This window comes from Neodiprion virginianus, chromosome 3 (genome assembly GCF_021901495.1).
Source record: "Neodiprion virginianus isolate iyNeoVirg1 chromosome 3, iyNeoVirg1.1, whole genome shotgun sequence".
Lineage (NCBI taxonomy): Eukaryota > Metazoa > Arthropoda > Insecta > Hymenoptera > Diprionidae > Neodiprion > Neodiprion virginianus.
The window spans coordinates 24,577,580-24,600,491 of NC_060879.1; the positions used below are offsets into that span (position 1 = coordinate 24,577,580).

Sequence of the window (22,912 nt, forward strand, 5' to 3'; positions counted from 1 at the left end):
AGTAAATATGACATTGATTATAACTGGGAAAAATTAAATATAAATAAAATATAAATGAAATATAAATAACACGTAATGCCTCGTTAAATACCGTCCATCGTCACAATAATTAAAATCACACATTCATTCCAAACATTCACAAATAAATTAAGATAAAATACGCCAAAATTCACACTGGGATTATAAAATTGTCTATAGTGATGAGGTAAAAAGTTGACCATCCATAAATATATTAAAAATCACTTATCCCTTTATTTAAATATTTGACAGCAGCTCCGTCGTGTAATCGTCCGTGTGATATGCGAGTCTTTTTATAAGCTTTGGAATCCACTATCTTTTTAACTTTTCTTCGTGGCGATTCCGGAATAAGGTTCAAATTTGTATGGATATTAACTGGCGAAGTCGATGTGTGAATTTTACTTTAATTCCCGTTTGCAATGAATGAATAATCGCTATTGGAAATTATAAACCAGTTGGTTGGGCGTCTTCCCGTAGACTCTTCAAAATGTTCAGCCGTTTCTCCCGCCTGACGCCTGGATCGAGATGGTTGTGTCAAGCAATGCGTCGCGGGCACTTTGAATTTAAAATATCGTTACAGTTTGAATTACAGGCTCGCATAGAAACAGACTCATTGTGAGAGTCGAAAGCTAAACCCCGCGTAATTTCTCATTTTGGTTTTATGTTCAGCAGCTAGTCTTATTTTAGGCAAGTGTACAAATCCTGGTGGATATAAGTTGCTAATGGTAAAGATGCGATAATTTGCTTTTCACCAAAGACCCGAAGAAAAGTCAGCTGCAGTGCTTTTCCCTGTTGCAGCATTCCCGCCAATGGTTATCTGTGCTACGTAGAGCGACAGCCTACAGCGGGAAAAAGATAAATTATAGTATTTACGTGAATCCCAGCAAGATGAAATTCCGCTCCCACTTTCCGTTGACTAATTGCAGTCTTTCTCCCCAACCCCTTTCCTCGTTCACCTCGACCTCCTTGAAGCCATCCAACGAACCCAACCGAGTTATACTTACCTCTGCTTACTTGGCACTCCCTGCGAACCTTAGTATATAGTTTATATAGCTACGTATGTAGGTACCAAAGCCGGTGTAAAGAATGGCCAAGGACTGAGTCAAGAAAATATTTCATTTTTATATGCATTTCTACTGCAGGAAATTAACGCCGGCAATACTTAGAACGAGAGAACGTGCTTTGTAGTCGAGAAATAAAATTAAGGAAACGCTGTAAAGCTGCACTGACTGCATTTGTTCAAGTTACTGTACTATGGTAGACATAGACGAACATAAGTGACATGAATTTTTTACGCGATTCAAATGGAAAATTATTAATCCATCTCTTTGTAAGACTATCACAAATACCATGTTTATTAATATAACGCTTTCGGTTATTTCTTTATTATATCCGTCGCTATAATTCAATGTCTTCTCCCAAGTATGCATCAGTATATTTTAAATCGAAGTAATTTCAAGTACAACATTTTTCTTGGGAACGCAGTAAGCTTCGAAATGTTCAATCACTTTGTGTTCATTCGTTTTGTCAGCGTCACTTAAATTGAACGTGTTGAACAGCTCAACCGCATCTTCACCAATTAAATTTAAAAATATCGCGACTTTCATTTCCGATTCGACACTTGTTTTTCCTGACACTTTCATATAAATGTCACAGCTTTGTTTAAATTTGCGCCAATTTTCACTGAGATTTCCTCCTACACTCATACACTTGGGGGGCTTCAAACAGTCCATCTTGCTTATCGCGTATCGTACGATTTTTTTTTTTTTTATATAGGTTATAAAACTATAACTCCAGAATATTTCTTATTCTTCACTTTTCACCATCATTTTATTTATTATTCGACTGCGCCATGTATTGTTTGAAAGGTTATTCAGCTTTAATCTTTGATATTTTATTGAAGATGTATTTATTTCGTACGTGTGTACATCTAGTGACATGCACAATTGATAGTATCTCTTAATGGCCGTACACGCACCTGACATTCTTAACGATGCCGCCGGTTTATCCACGGTTTACCAGCTATCAACCAGTGTTGCCAACTTACATACACTGCACAGCCACAAGCTCAAAAGAGATATTCTACCTAAGAATTCTACTATCAAGTTGGTAACTCAAGTATGTGGTCTTACAAAATACAACTTTCGACGCTAAATTATCATTTTCATCACTATAAATACTGAAGTTTTGGTTATCCCACACCTTAAAATGAGCGGCGGTTTTTCGTGAAAATATGAATGCAGCATTTGAAATATTTTACACACGAAGTAACACTACTTCGTGGTTTTATAATTCACTCTTTGGTTGGAGGCATCTTCCGACCATATGATTAAATCGCATGTTTCTTCAGAATCAAATCAATTACACAAGAATCAAAATGGAATTCATAGAGTGCTTTGTTCGATCTACGACGATACACAAAACTCAAAACGTTAAGTATATTTATGACATCGACTCATTCAAGAGGATAGCGATTTAGGGATACATTTTATTGGTAAAAATCAACCCGCATGGTTAATAAATTGATACTCAATTAATGAGACTGATGTTAATAACGTTAACGTAACTAAATATTGTGAGAAAAATCATTATTTTGCAATATTATGTAGTGACTGAAGTGGTCGTGTTTTCAAAATATGAGGATGCTTGGCTTTATTGTGGTTTACTACTTTTCAGACATGCGTAAAACTGTAAAATAACGATTTTTTAGAAACATGGAAATTTAATAACGTTACTAGTTTCAGCTTTATCCAAAAATCCAATGCAAAAAAAAAATCTCGATTTTTCAAATTTAATTCTCACTCCCAGCAGATGAAACTTACAATGAGTATTAAGCAATTAATGCCGCTTATACAACATCTTTGGAAACTTGCATGATATTCGACTCACGGTTTAATAATTAGTGACATACTGAGATTAAATTATAAATACATGACACACATACTTTCACAATTGGGAGGGTGGCCACGAATACCAAGAAAAAATATCTCTGTCTTGTTCCAGGTTTTCCAATAGTTTCTACTCGCAATCAGTTCTTTAATTAAGATGGACTACTTCTCCAGATTTTTTCTAACAATGGGGTAAAAAGTTCAGTTGTTCACATCCCTATAGTTATTGACAAGACGAAGGGATTGAGACAGGCAAACCTATGTGTGAAAACATGTTTAGAAATGTATTAGTACCAATGTAAATTATTCATAGTGCGTCAACAATCGTACCTTTTATCATATGTGAATATACAAATTTAATTGCGAAGTGTATTCAGATTTATTCTGAAAATTATTTCTAATTTTATAATCTGAATCATGACGTCACAATCAAACTCTAACACCTGTAACTTGAAATTTCACTAACAGTGCTTCATAAAAATGTGAAAAATTACTACAAAAGTTACATATTATCCATCATTTTGCAAAATTTTTGTGGAAGAACTCTTTAAACGTTACATTTTTGGATGATTCATTATCCTCATATCCTACAGCGGAATCAGTGGATGATTTCAATTTTCATGAATTAGAAAAACTAGTATTTTTATTTTTCTCTAATTACAATTTATATTCTATATCCTTCTCAAAATTCCACGACTTTTCTAGATTTTCTAGGTTTTTCCGAAGTATGGCCACCTTGATTATACTAACTCAATCTTCTTAGATTTAAATTGAATTTCATACTTTTGATTGAATGGCAAGTGAGAAAATATTATATGCTTGTACATGCAAAATTCATACTGAGATTATTTTCAATCATGTACCTTCAGTCATTATTTGTTGTTGATAATCCATATCACATTTCGTAATTTGTTCTTTCGCGTGAATTTTCTGGTGCCTTACTAATTTCGGTTTGGTTACAAAAGCCTTATTACAAACAGTACAGATGTAAGGCTTTTCGCCCGTATGCACCCGTTCGTGTATTTTCAAATGACCTGATTCGAAATAAGATTTGAAGCAAATTTTGCATCGAAATGTTTTTTCTCCGATATGATATCGTAGGTGTCTATTCAATTCTGGACGTGAAAGAAACGAAGTTTCGCAGAGATGGCAAGGATATTCACGTTTGCCTGAATGCATCTGTACATGCCTGGCAAGTTCGGAATTAGTATAATAACTTTTGCCACATGTCTCACAGACGTACCTACTACCTAAAATATGTCGTTTAGTATGCATCTTTAGAGATTGGACATTGGTAAATTCTTTGTTGCAAATATTACAAGTTGACGGAGTATCAGTATGTACGCCTTCGTGATATTTTAATTCAGACTTCTTAACAAAGCTTTTACCACAAATGACACATACAAAACCTTTTTCTCCAGTGTGACCTCGTTCGTGTTCTTTTCTCAAAGCATTTGTTATGAAAGTTTCATCACACGAAGTACACTTAAAAGGTTTAACACTGAGATGTCTCCTTAGATGTAAAGTTTGTTCATGCTTTTGCGTAAACGTTTTATCACATTGTGTACAGGGAAAATTACCGGTAGATCGTACCTTTACAAGGTCAGGCAAATACTCTCCAACGCAATAAAAAATGTCAGACTGATATTCAGTATTATTATCTAAGTCTAACTCTAATTCTACATCTAATGAATCACCATCCTTGTGACTATTTGTTTGAGAACCATGTTCACTAATGTTATCAATACTGATTTGAATCAATCCATCTTCGGCAGTGGATCCTGTAATCTCGTTTTCATAATGATTCTGTGTTCTTACTTCTGCTTCCTCGCTCTTTGGTACTCCCAATACATAGTCAGGATCATTGTCAATAATTGTTTCAATTTCGTCACTCACTTCTTCCCCTGCACTAGGTATATATGTCTCTGATTTAACACTATTAAGTCTTCTGCCGTTGGCGAAATGTTCAGTAATGTGATTTTTCAAATCCTCCAATGACTCAAATGCCTCAAAACACAATTCGCATCTGATTTCAATACTCGATGTGTTGAGATATTCGCTATCCTCAACATGTTCAATTGTGAAATGAGTATCCAAATCTTTATCAGTTGAAAAAAATTTGTCACATTTATTGCAAGGGTGAACTGATTGCAGCTGAGGTTCTAAATCTTGAAGATAAATTTCTTTAGGGCTCAGTATACGTTGATTATCTTCTAAATCATTTGGCTCCAATCTACCTTTATCCTGTTCCAAGACTTGGGACTTGGGACTTGGGACTTGTTCCGAGCTTATTAAATACTCGTTTTTAACAGATGTCGTCTCTTCCAAGTTGTCAGTATCTTCAGAATCATTGATACTGCATATATTTAACACTCTAGTGCCATCTTCAGACTGTACTAGAAGAACATTAATTGCTGTTGGATCTATATCAGATTCAGTTAAATTGGTGTCTAAGAAAAAATGCTCCAGACCGACATTTTCCTCATCTGCAGAGTCTACATTCGGATCAGACAATTCTTGCTTTATCATCTGTTCCGATGTCTCAACCTGAGGACTTTCCAAACAGCTGCGTAGTGTGCGATCAGAGATTTCGACGAGCAGGCGAAAGTTGTACGACTTCTCGACCTGATGACGACACGTGCAACAAATGAGCATGGGTAATCCATCATCTTCGTGAACCTGAGAAATACATCAATTTCTTACTCGTGCATAAGTTGGCTCAGCTGTAAAAATGTAATCACATTGTTCTATGAACACTGAGGCTCATCAGAGGTTGCATTTTAGATGAGATAACCTCCAAAAAGTACGGCAAGTTTCATACATTGCTAGAATTAGTATAATGTGGACTAATATTTTGGTAATAATCCTGACTTGTGTTAAGTACAGATTCATTAATAGTACTAATATTTACATATGCTTGTACGTAAATCCGATCGAATAAAAATGATTTCGAGTCTCTCGTTTTCGGTACAAACGCATCCCGCGGGACGCGTGCAGCTCACGATAGTCGCGATAAGATGCGTTTGCTCGATGAAGTGAACGTGGCCACACCCACCTGCACCCGTGCAATGGTAGATATTCTTTGAGCGAGTGAAAATTCTGTATCTTCCCCATCAATCGTTTGAAAAATTGATTCCATAACATCCTCCTGCTTTAAGCAAAGCCTGCATATTTCACTGAATTCTTGCGTGAACTCTTCTCTCCTCGTCGCCATAATATGCGGAAAACTAAATATATCTACGTTCTACATACTCTATGCTGAACTACGGAAGCCACCATTGGATAATTTTACATACCAGTTCAGAGTGCGAAGTGAGCCAAGTGCTAGTCGGTACTTTCAGTAGTTTGGCAGTCCGGTAAAAGCATACATCGAGTAGATGGTTTCGTCGGTAACTCTAGGTTTTTGTCTTCGTCTACAGCATGAGATAGAAAAGGACGAATCACTGATGTCGGTGTTTCAGTTGACCATATTGGCATTGCGATTTGCGTACTTTTTGCGATTTGGTTGGTTACTCTTTGAAATGCTGGCAACTTCAAGAACCGGAGATTTTAGTCTCAGCGAACGGTAACTTGTACGAACCAGCGTGACAAATTGTTTCATTCTAAACCCATGAACAGCCCAACGGAATCCGATCAAGGACTCAATAAGGGTGTAATTTACTTTCGTTGTTGTTCAACCGTTATACGTATTATCATTAGCACAGAAATACCGGTTAGTTACAAGGACTGGATTCAAAACTGAGAAAAACGCACGTGTAAACGGACCGTTAATGACGAAACACAGCTAACAAACATCGTTTCAAAATCAGCGGCCTCTCACTCGGGGGATCCCATCTTATTGGTATATACAGGGATATAGCGACAAAGAATTCAACGAATATGATTGGCCACAGTCCCCTGATTCTGACTTATTTGACACTCATGGAAATAAAATGTTCAATTTAAAGCCACCTTCTGATTGGTCTAGATGGCGCTTATCACGGCTTTCACGGGTGAAAAATAAGTTAGAATCAGGCTGTCATAATATGAAAGTATACTTTCACATGACGACACAATAAAGTCAACAAGACCTGCGTATTATGATTCAGACAATATTTATCTTCAATAATACGGCTATATTATGAAAATGGAAGAATTATTCATTTCGGAATGGGATTCTATTCGACACGCGCTCGATGACTTCCATAACATTAATATTCATAATTATTCCAACAACTTTTCACTAGCTCGCTCGGTCTTGAATTTTCGTAGGCATAGAATCGGAACGCTGTTTTAGCTAGTCGCAGGTAAAGTATCTACGTTGGGTGGGGAAGCAGAATTGTTTTCGAAAAGTGTTCGGATAGAAAAAAATTCAGAGTAATTGTAATACATCACGAAAGCGCTAATTGTGGTAAAGATGAAATGGATGCTCCGTATATAATACAGTATTTAACGCAGTGTCCTGATTTAAAGACCTAAATAGATGATTGTCGGCGATTTTTTTTTTTACAAGGAGAGAAAGAACGAAGCTTCTTTAAACATCAAGTGTATTTTAACACACATTTGAAAGGTACGAGCAAAAATTTTTATCATCCAACTGTCGCAGAACGGCAGCGTTATTAGCTGACCCGTTAACTGAAGAATATATCTTGAGTCAAAGGCTGACAATCGAACGGCCTAGCCGCTTAAATCAGCTAGAAAAATAACGTGCGTATTTCTTGTCTGTGATATGAAAACTAAAATCATTATACGTCTTCTCATATCATACATCGTACATCATACATGATGTATTGTATTAATGTTCGAAACCACAGTTTGGATGTTCGGATGTTCAGAAAGTGACGTCATCCAAAGTTTTTTTTTCTGGTAATCAGCTAGCCGAATTCCTCAGTCTGGAAACAACCGCGCAGTAGAGCGGGCGTATGAAAATCGCGCTCCGCAGATTTTGAGTGCCGGGTTCTCTACCTCCTGGATCCTGCGCTCCGGGTCCGCTTCCTCGTGCACCTGGAGTTCCAGGACGAGCGCTCCGTAGTTTCGGCGCTCCAGGTCCGCTACCTGGCGAAACTCGACTTCTAGGACGAGCGCTCCGTAGCTTTGGCGCTCCAGATCCGCTACCTGGCGAAACTCGACTTCTAGGACAAATGCTCCGTGGTTGCTGCGCTCCAGGTCCGCTACCAGGTGACACTCGACTTCAGGGACAAGAGGTGGATAAGGAGGAGAAGAACGAGGAAAACGAGGAGGTCAAGGTGGACTAGGAGAACGACGATTTCTGCACGGTGAGTAAAACATTTTTATAATATTTAATGGCAATTGTAATTACATTTTATATAAAATTTGTTAAACCTTTCATATTTTCAATGAATTATTTCAATTCATTTTTCGCGCAAGTCCAAATTCAGTAGCTATCAATGCGCTGATAAAATGTATTATATTATTAATTAATTAATTAACTATACTCATCCTTACATAATATTTTTGATGTGTTCTTATACTGAAAATATTTATTACCATTCAAGGTATAAACCGACGTGATTGTCGGTGGTTATGGGAGGTGGTTGGCGGTGGTTGGAGGTGGTCGGAGGTGGACGAGGAGAAGGACGAGGAAGATGAGGAGAACAAGGTGAACCAGGAGGACGAGGATTTGTGCTCGGTGAGTTTATCATTTTTACAATATTTAATGGCAATTGTAATTATATTTCATCTGAAATTTTTCAAACTTGTCGCGTTTACAATAAATTATTTAGATTCACTTCTCGTGCAAGCACAAATTCAGTTGCTATAAATGCGATAATAAAATGTATTATATTATTGATTAATTGATCTATTATACTCATCCTTACACAATATTTTTGACGTGTTCTTATACTGAAAATATTTATCACTATTCCAGGAATAACCTGAGGTGGTTATCGGTGGTTGTTGGAGGTGGTAGGCGGTGGTCCGAGGTGGACGAGGAAGACTAGGAGAACAAGGTGGACAAGGAAGGCAAGGATTTGTGCTCGGTGAGTTCAACATTTTTATAATATTTGATGAAGTAGGATCAGGATCAGGAGTAGGATCAGGAGTAGGAATAGGAGTAGGATTAGAAGGAGGAGTAGGAGTAGGATCAGGAGTGGTAGTAGGAGTAGGAGTAGGATGAGAAGTGGGATCAGGAGTAGGAGTAGGAGTAGCAGTAGAAGTACAAATAGGAGAAGGATCAAGAGTAGGTGTAGGATCAGGAGAAGAATTAGTATCAGAAGTAGTCCACCACCTCCTCCCACCTCCGACCACCTTCGTCCTCTTCGTCCACCTCGTCCCCGTCCTCTTCTTCCTCTGCCGCCTCGTTGTCCTCGTCGTTCTCGACTTCCCCGACCACCGCCGCTCACTTCCAACCACCGCCAAACACTTCCTACCCCCTCCTGCCCCCACCAAACACCGCCAACCATCTCCGTTCACCTCCTACCACACCCTGCCGCCTCTTTCTGCTCTTTTTAAATCATATTATTTACTCAGAGTAATTTTAGTCAGGAACTTTCTTAACTGGCGCTTATATCTTAATCATTTTTCTTCAACGTTGTAATTGCAAGATATAACTAATTTTTAATATTCCGCATTGCAGGAAAGTCCGTCAATGGAACGGTCTGCTAACTCCGAAGGATCTCTACTGAATGTGGATGAAACTTTGGAAAGAAGTAAGGGGGTTCTAGGATCACCATTCTACGAAGAAAGTAATAAAATCAAGAATTTTTAACTTGTATACTAATATCACCTTGTCTTCATTTGTATCAAAACATCTATGTTTGCACGGTCTTGATTGAAGTTGGAATTTCATGTTGACAATTGATTTCAGAACTGCGTCCGCTGTCAACTGGCCAATTAACAGAGCTTCTCGGTGAAATGGAATCCTTGGTCGGAGCGCTCAGCGAAACTTTAATGGCTGAGTATTATTATTATTAATATTAGCTTACTTTTGTAAGTATTTATGAATATAGCCTCCATGAATATTCATTGTTGGTATATAAGGTCTGGCAACGTACCAACTTTCTGTAAGAGATGTTAAAGATTTTCAACACAATTATGTTTCAATTCTGTGCCCCACCTAGTGATCCACTAGTACATATCCTCCGACGTGACATAGCTGTGCTACGTATAAAGAAGAAAAGATTTATTAAGATGCAAATTGCTCCTCTCTTCTTGCCATTGTGCTTTCAGCCATTATTGTGCTGTATGTTGAAAATATAGAACAGTTTATAATATAGAATAACAGGTACAGCTACGAATACAGCACTACAATAAATCTTGTAGAAATGAGCTCTCATTGAGATTTCTCTGTATTTATAACTCGACGCGAGAAGGCAAAAATCAATGTGATGCCATCTGTAAGGTGATTGAACTCGTATTTGCACTACGAGAACTCGTTGGGCATTTTGCGGTGAAATTTCAAAAATTGTTGTACAAGAAATTAAATAACTATAAAAATGGATAAAAAATATCATCTCCAATAGTGACTGTAGCTAATACAGCTTTAACCGTATAATGATTATGTTAATGATCTATTGTGACAAGATCGGAATTAGATAAGCTCTCTAAATACTCTTTTCCAGACTATTAATTTATATAATATATATGTAAATGTATATTTCTTCGGTTTATACAATCACTGCACTAGGATTACCCTTGCCATGTTTTATGGTGCGCTTGTGTAATTTGTATATTATTAACCTTACGTTTTACTCTATTTGCGACAAGTTGCGAGTGTTTCTAATTTCTTGGCAATTATTTATGTACATGTATGTGTATATATGTATATATATATACTTATGCATGTGTATATACATTTATGCACATGTTTAAAACTAGATTTTTACAATAAACACAGAGGTTTTAGTATATTCTCATACGGATTTCTGTGTATAGATATACTTAAACTAAAATATCCTTATCTCTAATACAGAGTTCTTCGTAATTCGCATTTGTTCTTGTAACCCAATGTCCTACATACGATGGCAAAAATCGAGATCCAACTTGACTGAGTCTCAAAGCCCTGTTAACATAAAAGCAGCTATTCGATAGAAATTATAGTTTATAGTTTACACAGCCCATTGCATGATATTTCGTTATAAATACATATGTTTCAATGTATTTAGGAATAATTTATCAAATATATAGAGGTGATGTGCAAATAATAAATGAATTGTTTCGACCGCAGTTTGATGTATTCATTAGAGCTTTGATAATAAATTTAAGCTTTGTTACTTCTTTTATTTTATTATGGATAATCAAAAACATTTCCGACTATTCGTGCTGTAGAAGCATGGGGATTCAACCAAATGTAGCAAAAGATTAGAAACAGTGTATGTAGAGTACGGCTATTTTTCTAATAATGCAAATAGAATAGAATACCACGCCTTGCGAATTAGCTTTCCAGACAGAGATGAATGATGAATTTTAAGGACTGCATTATCGTTGTTGAATACTTTATGGCTCATGGGAAAAGAAAATCTGTAACGATAAAATTGATGCACCGGATCATCGTCGACTTTAACTTTTGAAATGTCCTACCATTTTCGAACGCCTCCTACCTCCCCCTGCCACCTCCGACCATCAATGGCCACTTTCGACCATCCCCTATCACCTTCTGCCAGCGCCGACCACCTCCTACCATTTCCGAACACCTCCAACCATCCTATTTAGCTATATTACTAGATTAGCTATGATATGAAAAGAGAAGAATTATTCATTTCGAAATGGGATTCTATTCGACGCGCGCTCGATGTATTCCATAACATCAGTATTCATAATTATTTCAACAACTTTTCATTTGCTCTCTCGATCTTGAATTTTCATAGGCATAGAATCGAAACGCTGTTTTAGCTGGTCGCAAGTGAAGCATCTGCGTTGGGTGGAGGAGCGGAATTGTTTTTCGAAAAGTATTCTGATGGAAAAAAATTCAGAGTAACTGCAATACATAACGGATGCGCTAATTCTGAACGAGATGAAATGGATGCTTCGTATATGAGACAGTATTTAACACTGCGTAGTGATTTAAAGACCTAGAAAGGTGATAGGGAGAGAAAGAACGACGCTTCTCAACACTTCGAGTGTATTTTAACACACATTTGAAAGATACGAGCGAAATTTTTCATCATCCAACTGTCGCAGAACGGCAGCGTTATTAGTCAACGGCTGACCATCGAAGGGCCTGGCCGCTTGAGTCTGGAATCGGCAGGAGAGATAAAGTGCGTATTTCTTGTATGAAATGTGAAAGCTAAAATCATTATACATCATATCATATCATCATACATCATACATCATACATCATACATCGTACATCATACATCATCATACATAGTATCAAAGTTCGAAACCATAGTTTGGATGTCGGATGTTCAGAAAGTGACGTCACCAATTCAAAATCAGCTAGCCGAATTCCTCAGTCGGGAAACAACCGCGCAGTAGAGCGGACGTATCAGAGTCGCGCTCCGCAAATTTCGAGTACCGGGTTCTCAACCTCCCGGATCCCGCGCTTCGGGTCCGCTACGATTTCGAGTACCGGGTTCTCAACCTCCCGGATCCCGCGCTTCGGGTCCGCTACGCGGTGAAACTCGACTTCCAGGATAAGCGCTCCGTGGTTTCTGGTTCATGTTTACAATAAATTATTTCAATTCGTTTTTCGCGCAACCCCAAATTCGGTAGCTGTCAGTCCGCTAATAAAATTTCTCGACTTCCAGGATAAGCGCTCCGTGGTTCCTGGTTCACGTTTACAATAAATTATTTCAATTCGTTTTTCGCGCAACCCCAATTTCGGTAGCTGTCAGTCCGCTGATAAAATTTCTCGACTTCCAGGATAAGCGCTCCGTGGTTCCTGGTTCACGTTTACAATAAATTATTTCAATTCGTTTTTCGCGCAACCCCAAATTCGGTAGCTGTCAGTCCGCTAATGAAATTTCTCGACTTCCAGGATAAGCGCTCCGTGGTTCCTGGTTCACGTTTACAATAAATTATTTCAATTCGTTTTTCGCGCAACCCCAAATTCGGTAGCTGTCAGTCCGCTAATAAAATTTCTCGACTTCCAGGATAAGCGCTCCGTGGTTCCTGGTTCACGTTTACAATAAATTATTTCAATTCGTTTTTCGCGCAACCCCAAATTCGGTAGCTGTCAGTCCGCTAATGAAATTTCTCGACTTCCAGGATAAGCGCTCCGTGGTTCCTGGTTCACGTTTACAATAAATTATTTCAATTCGTTTTTCGCGCAACCCCAAATTCGGTAGCTGTCAGTCCGCTAATAAAATTTCTCGACTTCCAGGATAAGCGCTCCGTGGTTCCTGGTTCACGTTTACAATAAATTATTTCAATTCGTTTTTCGCGCAACCCCAAATTCGGTAGCTGTCAGTCCGCTAATGAAATTTCTCGACTTCCAGGATAAGCGCTCCGTGGTTCCTGGTTCACGTTTACAATAAATTATTTCAATTCGTTTTTCGCGCAACCCCAAATTCGGTAGCTGTCAGTCCGCTAATAAAATTTCTCGACTTCCAGGATAAGCGCTCCGTGGTTCCTGGTTCACGTTTACAATAAATTATTTCAATTCGTTTTTCGCGCAACCCCAAATTCGGTAGCTGTCAGTCCGCTGATAAAATTTCTCGACTTCCAGGATAAGCGCTCCGTGGTTCCTGGTTCACGTTTACAATAAATTATTTCAATTCGTTTTTCGCGCAACCCCAAATTCGGTAGCTGTCAGTCCGCTAATAAAATTTCTCGACTTCCAGGATAAGCGCTCCGTGGTTCCTGGTTCACGTTTACAATAAATTATTTCAATTCGTTTTTCGCGCAACCCCAAATTCGGTAGCTGTCAGTCCGCTAATGAAATTTCTCGACTTCCAGGATAAGCGCTCCGTGGTTCCTGGTTCACGTTTACAATAAATTATTTCAATTCGTTTTTCGCGCAACCCCAAATTCGGTAGCTGTCAGTCCGCTAATAAAATTTCTCGACTTCCAGGATAAGCGCTCCGTGGTTCCTGGTTCACGTTTACAATAAATTATTTCAATTCGTTTTTCGCGCAACCCCAAATTCGGTAGCTGTCAGTCCGCTAATAAAATTTCTCGACTTCCAGGATAAGCGCTCCGTGGTTCCTGGTTCACGTTTACAATAAATTATTTCAATTCGTTTTTCGCGCAACCCCAAATTCGGTAGCTGTCAGTCCGCTGATAAAATTTCTCGACTTCCAGGATAAGCGCTCCGTGGTTCCTGGTTCACGTTTACAATAAATTATTTCAATTCGTTTTTCGCGCAACCCCAAATTCGGTAGCTGTCAGTCCGCTGATAAAATTTCTCGACTTCCAGGATAAGCGCTCCGTGGTTCCTGGTTCACGTTTACAATAAATTATTTCAATTCGTTTTTCGCGCAACCCCAAATTCAGTAGCTGTCAGTGCGCTAATAAAATTTCTATAACTTTACAATCTTCTCATAATCTTTTCGGTAAAATATATCGATAACAAAATTATATTAAACCTCACACAGTATTTTTGATTTGTTCTTATGCTGAGAATATTTATTAGCATTCAAGGTATAACTCGAGGTGGTTGGCGGTGGTCGTTGGGGGTGGTTAGGGGTGGTTGCGGGTAATCGCGGTGATTCAGGAGGAGAGGGACGAGGATTTGTGCTCGGTGAGTAAAACACTTTTATAATATTTGCTGGCAATTGTAATTTTATTTATCCAAAATATTTCAAACTAGTCATGTTTACATTAAATTATTTCAATTCATTTTTCGAGCAAGCACATATTCAGTAGCTATGAATAAGCTTATACAATTTATTATATTATCAATTAATAAATTAATCAATTACTCAATTACTCAATTATATTAATCCTTACACAATGTTTTCGATATGTTCTTATACTGAAAATATTTATTACTATTCAAGGTATAACCTGAGGTGGTTGAAGGTGGTCGGAGGTGGACGAGGAGGAGGACGAGGAGGACGAGGATTTGTGCTGGGTGAGTAAAACACTTTCATAATATTTGATGGCAATTGTAATTATATTTCATCTGAAATATTACAAACTTGTCACATTTACAATAAATTATTTCAATTCATTTTTCGTGCAAGCACATATTCAGTAGCTATGAATAATCTTGTACAATTCATTATATTATTAATTGATTGATTAATTACATTATTCCTTACACAATATTTTTGATGTGTTCCTATACTAAAAATATTCATTACTATTCCAGGTATCACCCGAGGTGGTCGGAGGTGGACGAGGAGGAGGACGAGCTGGACGAGGAGGAGGACCAGGCGGACGAGGAGGAGGCGGGGTGGGTCGTGGGAGAGGACCTCTCCTCTCCTCAGAGGAGGGGATGGGGAGGGGCAGCGAAGGGGGAGAGGTGGGCGGGGAGGGGGAAGGGACGGGGCGGGAAGGGAAGGGAAGGGGTGGGATGGGGCGGGGAGGGGCGGTGGGCGGGAGGGGGGGGAGGGTGGCGGGAGGGGGGAGGGGGGAGGGCGGGAGGGAGGGAGGGAGGGAGGGCGGGCGCGGGAGGGGGGGGAGGCATACTGCTCCATTAACTCTAATGGGCTCACATCGACATCCGTCCTCCACTCTTTCCCTCCCTCCCTCCCACCCTCCCTCCCGCCCTCCCCCCCTCCCCCCTCCCCCCCTCCCGCCACCCTCCCCCCTCCCGCCACCCTCCCCCCTCCCCTCCCCGCCCCTCCCCTTCCCTTCCCTTCCCTTCCCATCCCTTCCCTTCCCGCCCCGTCCCTTCCCCCTCCCCTCCCACCTCTCCCCCTTCCCTGCCCCTCCCCCTCCCCTCCTCTGAGGAGAGGAGAGGTCCTCTCCCACGACCCACCCCGCCTCCTCCTCGTCCGCCTGGTCCTCCTCCTCGTCCAGCTCGTCCTCCTCCTCGTCCACCTCCGACCACCTCGGGTGATACCTGGAATAGTAATGAATATTTTTAGTATAGGAACACATCAAAAATATTGTGTAAGGATTAATGTAATTAATCAATTAATTAATAATATGCTAAATTGTACAAGATTATTCATAGCTAGTGAATATGTGCTTGCACGAAGAATGAATTGAAATAATTTATTGTAGACGTGACAAGTTTGTAATATTTCAGATGAAATATAATTACAATTGCCATTAAATATTATAAGAATATTAATTAATTACTTAATAATATAATAAATTGTATAAGATTATTCATAGCTAGTGAATATGTGCTTGCACGAAGAATGAATTGAAATAATTTATTGTAGACGTGACAAGTTTGTAATATTTCAGATGAAATATAATTACAATTGCCATTAAATATTATAAGAATATTAATTAATTACTTAATAATATAATAAATTGTATAAGATTATTCATAGCTAGTGAATATGTGCTTGCACGAAGAATGAATTGAAATAATTTATTGTAGACGTGACAAGTTTGTAATATTTCAGATGAAATATAATTACAATTGCCATTAAATATTATAAGAATATTAATTAATTACTTAATAATATAATAAATTGTATAAGATTATTCATAGCTAGTGAATATGTGCTGGCACGAGAAATGAATTGAAATAATTTATTGTAAACGTGACAAGTTTGTAATATTTCAGATGAAATATAATTACAATTGCCATGAAATATTATAAAAGTGTTTTACTCACCCAGCACAAATCCTCGTCCTCCTCGTCCTCCTTCTCGTCCACCTCCGACCACCTTCAACCACCTCAGGTTATACCTTGAATGATAATAAATATTTTCAGTATAAGAACACATTGAAAATATTGTGTAAGGATTAATATAATTGAGTAATTGATTCAATAATTAATTAATAATATAATAAATTGTATGAGATTATTCGTAGCTACTGAATATGTGCTTGCACGAAAAATGAATTGAAGTAATTTATTGTAAACGTGACAAGTTTGTAATATTTCAGATGAAATATAATTACAATTGCCATGAAATATTATAAAAGTGTTTTACTCACCGAGCACAAATCCTCGTCCCCCTCCTCCTGAATCACCGAGATTACCCGCAACCACCCCTAACCACCCCCAACGACCACCGCCAACCACCTCGAGTTATACCTCGAATACTAATAAATATTTTCAGCGTGAGAACAAATCAAAAATAATGTGTAAGGTTTGATATAATTTTTTTATCGACATATTTTACCAAAAAGATTATGAGAAGATTATAAAGTTATGGAAATTTTATTAGCGGACTGACAGCTACCGAATTTGGGGTTGCGCGAAAAACGAATTGAAATAATTAATTGTAAACATGAACCTGGAACCACGGAGCGCTTATCCTGGCAGTCGAGAAATTTTATTAGCGGACTGACAGCTACCGAATTTGGGGTTGCGCGAAAAACGAATTGAAATAATTTATTGTAAACGTGAACCAGGAACCACGGAGCGCTTATCCTGGCAGTCGAGAAATTTTATTAGCGGACTGACAGCTACCGAATTTGGGGTTGCGCGAAAAACGAATTGAAATAATTTATTGTAAACGTGAACCAGGAACCACGGAGCGCTTATCCTGGAAGTCGAGAAATTTTATTAGCGGACTGACAGCTACCGAATTTGGGGTTGCGCGAAAAACGAATTGAAATAATTTATTGTAAACGTGAACCAGGAACCACGGAGCGCTTATCCTGGAAGTCGAGAAATTTTATTAGCGGACTGACAGCTACCGAATTTGGGGTTGCGCGAAAAACGAATTGAAATAATTTATTGTAAACGTGAACCAGGAACCACGGAGCGCTTATCCTGGAAGTCGAGAAATTTCATTAGCGGACTGACAGCTACCGAATTTGGGGTTGCGCGAAAAACGAATTGAAATAATTTATTGTAAACGTGAACCAGGAACCACGGAGCGCTTATCCTGGAAGTCGAGAAATTTTATTAGCGGACTGACAGCTACCGAATTTGGGGTTGCGCGAAAAACGAATTGAAATAATTTATTGTAAACGTGAACCAGGAACCACGGAGCGCTTATCCTGGAAGTCGAGAAATTTCATTAGCGGACTGACAGCTACCGAATTTGGGGTTGCGCGAAAAACGAATTGAAATAATTTATTGTAAACGTGAACCAGGAACCACGGAGCGCTTATCCTGGAAGTCGAGAAATTTTATTAGCGGACTGACAGCTACCGAATTTGGGGTTGCGCGAAAAACGAATTGAAATAATTTATTGTAAACGTGAACCAGGAACCACGGAGCGCTTATCCTGGAAGTCGAGAAATTTCATTAGCGGACTGACAGCTACCGAATTTGGGGTTGCGCGAAAAACGAATTGAAATAATTTATTGTAAACGTGAACCAGGAACCACGGAGCGCTTATCCTGGAAGTCGAGAAATTTTATCAGCGGACTGACAGCTACCGAAATTGGGGTTGCGCGAAAAACGAATTGAAATAATTTATTGTAAACGTGAACCAGGAACCACGGAGCGCTTATCCTGGAAGTCGAGAAATTTTATTAGCGGACTGACAGCTACCGAATTTGGGGTTGCGCGAAAAACGAATTGAAATAATTTATTGTAAACATGAACCAGAAACCACGGAGCGCTTATCCTGGAAGTCGAGTTTCACCGCGTAGCGGACCCGAAGCGCGGGATCCGGGAGGTTGAGAACCCGGTACTCGAAATCGTAGCGGACCCGAAGCGCGGGATCCGGGAGGTTGAGAACCCGGTACTCGAAATTTGCGGAGCGCGACTCTGATACGTCCGCTCTACTGCGCGGTTGTTTCCCGACTGAGGAATTCGGCTAGCTGATTTTGAATTGGTGACGTCACTTTCTGAACATCCGACATCCAAACTATGGTTTCGAACTTTGATACTATGTATGATGATGTATGATGTACGATGTATGATGTATGATGTATGATGTATGATGATATGATATGATGTATAATGATTTTAGCTTTCACATTTCATACAAGAAATACGCACTTTATCTCTCCTGCCGATTCCAGACTCAAGCGGCCAGGCCCTTCGATGGTCAGCCGTTGACTAATAACGCTGCCGTTCTGCGACAGTTGGATGATGAAAAATTTCGCTCGTATCTTTCAAATGTGTGTTAAAATACACTCGAAGTGTTGAGAAGCGTCGTTCTTTCTCTCCCTATCACCTTTCTAGGTCTTTAAATCACTACGCAGTGTTAAATACTGTCTCATATACGAAGCATCCATTTCATCTCGTTCAGAATTAGCGCATCCGTTATGTATTGCAGTTACTCTGAATTTTTGACGTGACAACGTCTTAAATTAGGTTGGGGCTGGGAGTCACTTATGAAAAAGTGTAACGCCCGGTAACGTTACGATGAGTCACCGAACGAGAGAGAGGCCCGCCGAATGCCTTGCGTCTCTCTCCCACTCAACTATGATCGGTCTGCCGCGCGCGCAGCACTAGAGAATTAGGCGCATTGAATCGGCGCATGCTTGTGTCTCTGTCTTTTTTTAGTAAACAAAATATATTTCTATAGTTAAAATTTGTGCAATTCTTATTTTCATTCAATTCCTTGTTCCTATTGTGCAATTTAATTATATTCATATCAATAAATATTCTACCGAGAAAAAGACGTTGTCACGTAAAATCTTCGCCCGTAAAACCGACTTTACAGGCAACCATTTTTTTTCCATCAGAATACTTTTCGAAAAACAATTCCGCTCCTCCATCCAACGCAGATGCTTCACTTGCGACCAGCTAAAACAGCGTTTCGATTCTATGCCTATGAAAATTCAAGATCGAGAGAGCAAATGAAAAGTTGTTGAAATAATTATGAATACTGATGTTATGGAATACATCGAGCGCGCGTCGAATAGAATCCCATTTCGAAATGAATAATTCTTCTCTTTTCATATCATAGCTAATCTAGTAATATAGCTAAATAGGATGGTTGGAGGTGTTCGGAAATGGTAGGAGGTGGTCGGCGCTGGCAGAAGGTGATAGGGGATGGTCGAAAGTGGCCATTGATGGTCGGAGGTGGCAGGGGGAGGTAGGAGGCGTTCGAAAATGGTAGGACATTTCAAAAGTTAAAGTCGACGATGATCCGGTGCATCAATTTTATCGTTACAGATTTTCTTTTCCCATGAGCCATAAAGTATTCAACAACGATAATGCAGTCCTTAAAATTCATCATTCATCTCTGTCTGGAAAGCTAATTCGCAAGGCGTGGTATTCTATTCTATTTGCATTATTAGAAAAATAGCCGTACTCTACATACACTGTTTCTAATCTTTTGCTACATTTGGTTGAATCCCCATGCTTCTACAGCACGAATAGTCGGAAATGTTTTTGATTATCCATAATAAAATAAAAGAAGTAACAAAGCTTAAATTTATTATCAAAGCTCTAATGAATACATCAAACTGCGGTCGAAACAATTCATTTATTATTTGCACATCACCTCTATATATTTGATAAATTATTCCTAAATACATTGAAACATATGTATTTATAACGAAATATCATGCAATGGGCTGTGTAAACTATAAACTATAATTTCTATCGAATAGCTGCTTTTATGTCAACAGGGCTTTGAGACTCAGTTCAGTTCGTCCTCCTCCTCGTCTACCTCCGACCACCTCCAACAATTGCCAACCACCTCGAACAACCACCGATAACCACCTCGGGTTGTACCTGGAATAGCGATAAATATTTTCAGTATGAGAACACATCAAAAACATTACGTAAGGATTCATATAATCATAGGTTTTGTCTTTTGGCTGTAACTTCAGATGCGTTGATCGCAGCGTATTGGGACTGCGCCCAATCGATTTCTCTCGCAAAATTACGTCGGAATAGTGCCTAAAAGAATTGATTCCCGCACTTTTCAAAATCGCGAAAATTTTCGCCAAAAATACAAATGGGTTAACCTTCCTTTTTTTTTTACCAAAAAATTTTTCGTCTCAGAATTGATTCGTATGACTCTTTTCCGAACAATTGGACCCCAAGGAACTCAGAAAACGCAACGAAAAGAGCGTGGGATCAATAGAAAAGAAATGGCGAGCAAGAAAGCACCTGCTGAAAAATGTCGAAAACAAAGGTTCTAGTTTTTTGGCTGTAACTTCAGATGCGTTGATCGCAGCGCATTGGGACTGCGCCCAATCGATTTCTCTCGCAAAATTACGTCGGAATAGTGCATGAAAGAATTTATTCCAGCACTTTTCAGAATCGCGAAAATTTTCGCCAAAAATGCAAAGGGGTCAGCCTTACTTTTTCTCCATTTTTGGAGCCGAAAGTTTTTGGTCTCAGATTCGATTTGAATGACCCTTACCCGACTAATTTATGTTACGGGCTCTGATGTGATAACCGAAAATTGCTCCGTGAGATGTTCCAACGGTACAGTTGAGAACTCGTTGCAGAACATCAGAGAGTTTCCGATTTCGACATGATGCTGGCTGCATTCACTTTCTGAGTAACACAGTTTTCGCAATGGTGAGCCCGAGCCAGTACTTGGCCTGAGTGTACTTACCGACTTGTCGGCGATACAAGAAATTCATAATGAGAATAAATATCTTTCAAAATTCGTCCGAAAACAGTGATTCAATTAAAGTATAGGTACCCGAGAGAAGAATGTATACATAGATCACGAATAAAAATGGATTAGATGTAATAATGATGCAGAGACCAAAAAGTATAAATGTATATGCGGTTCACGTACGACATTGATATAGGTATATGATTCATTTATGAGTAATACGTGATGCATACTATAAATCTTATAATTTTCTAGGAAACATACTAGATTATCTACTATAATCAGCTATATTATGACAATAAAAGAATTGTTCGTTTTGATATGGGATTCAATTCGACATGCAGTCTACATATTCCATAACATTAATATTCAGAATTAGGAGTAGGAATAGGAGTGGGATCAGGAGTAGGTTCAAATGTGAGAGTAGGAATATGAGTAGGATCAGGAGTTGGAGTAAGATCGTAGTAGAAGTAGGAGTAAGATTGGAGTAGAAGTAGGAGTAAGATTGAAGTAGAAGTAGGAGTAGGAGTAGAAGTAGTAGTATAGGAGGGGGGTAGAGGCGGGAAGGCTTGGGGAGTGTAGGGTAGGGTACCTACTTCTACTACTACTCCTACTCTTACTCCTACTCATACTCCTACCCCTACTCTTACTCGTACTCCTACTACCACCCCTACTTTTACTCCTACTTCCACTTCTACTCCCACTCCTACCTATCAACCTCTACAACCTCCGACCACCTCCATCCTCCTCGATCGCTAAGTCCTCCTCCTTGTCTTTGTCCTTGTCCTCTTCGTATTCCTTCTCCGCCTTCTCCTTCGTCTCCAAGCCACCTTCTATCACCGTTAACCACCTGTGACCACCTTCTACCACCTCGAAGCACCGCCAACCACCTAAGGTCATACCTTGAGTAGTAATAAATATTCTCAGTATGAGAACACATCAAAAATATTACGTGAGGGTCAATATAATTAATTAATTAAATAATAAGATAATAAATCTGATTACCGCATCCATAGATACTGAATTTGTGCTTGCGCGAAAAATGAATTCAAATAATTTATTGTTAACATGACAAGTTTAAAAATTTTCAGAATAAATATAATGACCAACTGTTATTGAATATTATAAAATTCTTGAACTCTCCAAGTACAAATCCTCGTCCTCCTGTTAGACCTTCTCCTCCTTGTCTTTCTCGTCCTCCTCTTCGTCCACCTCCGATCACCGCCAACCACTTCCAGCAACCACCGATAACCACCTTGGGTTATACCTGGAGTAGTGATAAATATTTTCAGTATAAGAACACATCAAAAATATTGTGCAAGGATTAATAAAATTAATTAATTAATCAATTAGCCGTATAATAAATTTAATTAGCCCATTTACAGCTACTGAATTTGTGCTTGCGCGAAAAATGAATTGAAACAATTTATTGTAAACATGACAAGTTTGAACAATTTCAGATGAAATATAATTACAATTGCCACTAAATATTATAAAAATGTTATACTTCCCGTGCAGAAATCCTTGTCCTCCTCGTCCACCCTGTTCTCCTCGTCTTCC

General features: G+C 38.9%; 2 protein-coding genes and 1 long non-coding RNA gene across 4 annotated transcripts; 2 read left to right on the top strand and 1 right to left on the bottom strand.

Annotated features, from left to right (window-relative positions):
- Nucleotides 1-1,731: 1,731 nt before the first annotated feature.
- LOC124300433 (zinc finger protein 420-like) lies at nucleotides 1,732-6,179 on the bottom strand. 2 transcript variants are annotated; one of them, XM_046754533.1, is made up of 2 exons: nucleotides 5,962-6,179; nucleotides 1,732-5,585 (listed from the first exon to the last, which is right to left on the bottom strand). In XM_046754533.1, exons 1-2 carry the CDS (start codon nucleotides 6,118-6,120, stop codon nucleotides 3,762-3,764), a joined length of 1,983 nt encoding a protein of 660 aa, XP_046610489.1. In that variant the 5' UTR covers nucleotides 6,121-6,179; the 3' UTR covers nucleotides 1,732-3,761. The 2 variants fall into 2 exon arrangements, with proteins under 2 accessions (XP_046610489.1, XP_046610490.1); XM_046754534.1 differs by having other exon boundaries at nucleotides 5,818-6,101.
- Nucleotides 6,180-7,418: 1,239 nt separating this feature from the next.
- On the top strand, nucleotides 7,419-8,467 carry LOC124300563 (uncharacterized). Its single transcript, XR_006907245.1, has 3 exons — nucleotides 7,419-7,592; nucleotides 7,760-8,161; nucleotides 8,402-8,467. It is a non-coding gene; the product is annotated as an uncharacterized LOC124300563 (long non-coding RNA).
- A 395-nt stretch (nucleotides 8,468-8,862) lies between these two features.
- On the top strand, nucleotides 8,863-10,335 carry LOC124300562 (uncharacterized). The gene is made up of 4 exons (XM_046754780.1): nucleotides 8,863-8,887; nucleotides 9,484-9,592; nucleotides 9,715-9,799; nucleotides 9,950-10,335. Exons 2-4 carry the CDS (start codon nucleotides 9,496-9,498, stop codon nucleotides 10,104-10,106), a joined length of 339 nt encoding a protein of 112 aa, XP_046610736.1. The 5' UTR covers nucleotides 8,863-8,887; nucleotides 9,484-9,495; the 3' UTR covers nucleotides 10,107-10,335.
- Nucleotides 10,336-22,912: the final 12,577 nt, after the last annotated feature.

Bases quoted from the DNA above. Each gene is read 5' to 3' on its own strand.
- LOC124300562 (XM_046754780.1), top strand. From the start codon at position 9,496: ATGGAACGGTCTGCTAACTCCGAAGGATCTCTACTGAATGTGGATGAA. The intron at 9,593-9,714 runs GTAATAAAATCA...AATTGATTTCAG, and splicing joins ATCACCATTCTACGAAGAAA to AACTGCGTCCGCTGTCAACT. The intron at 9,800-9,949 runs GGCTGAGTATTA...AATTATGTTTCA, and splicing joins GCGCTCAGCGAAACTTTAAT to ATTCTGTGCCCCACCTAGTG.
- LOC124300433 (XM_046754533.1), bottom strand. From the start codon at position 6,120: ATGGCGACGAGGAGAGAAGAGTTCACGCAAGAATTCAGTGAAATATGC. The intron at 5,586-5,961 runs GTGGGTGTGGCC...TGTATTTCTCAG, and splicing joins CTACCATTGCACGGGTGCAG to GTTCACGAAGATGATGGATT.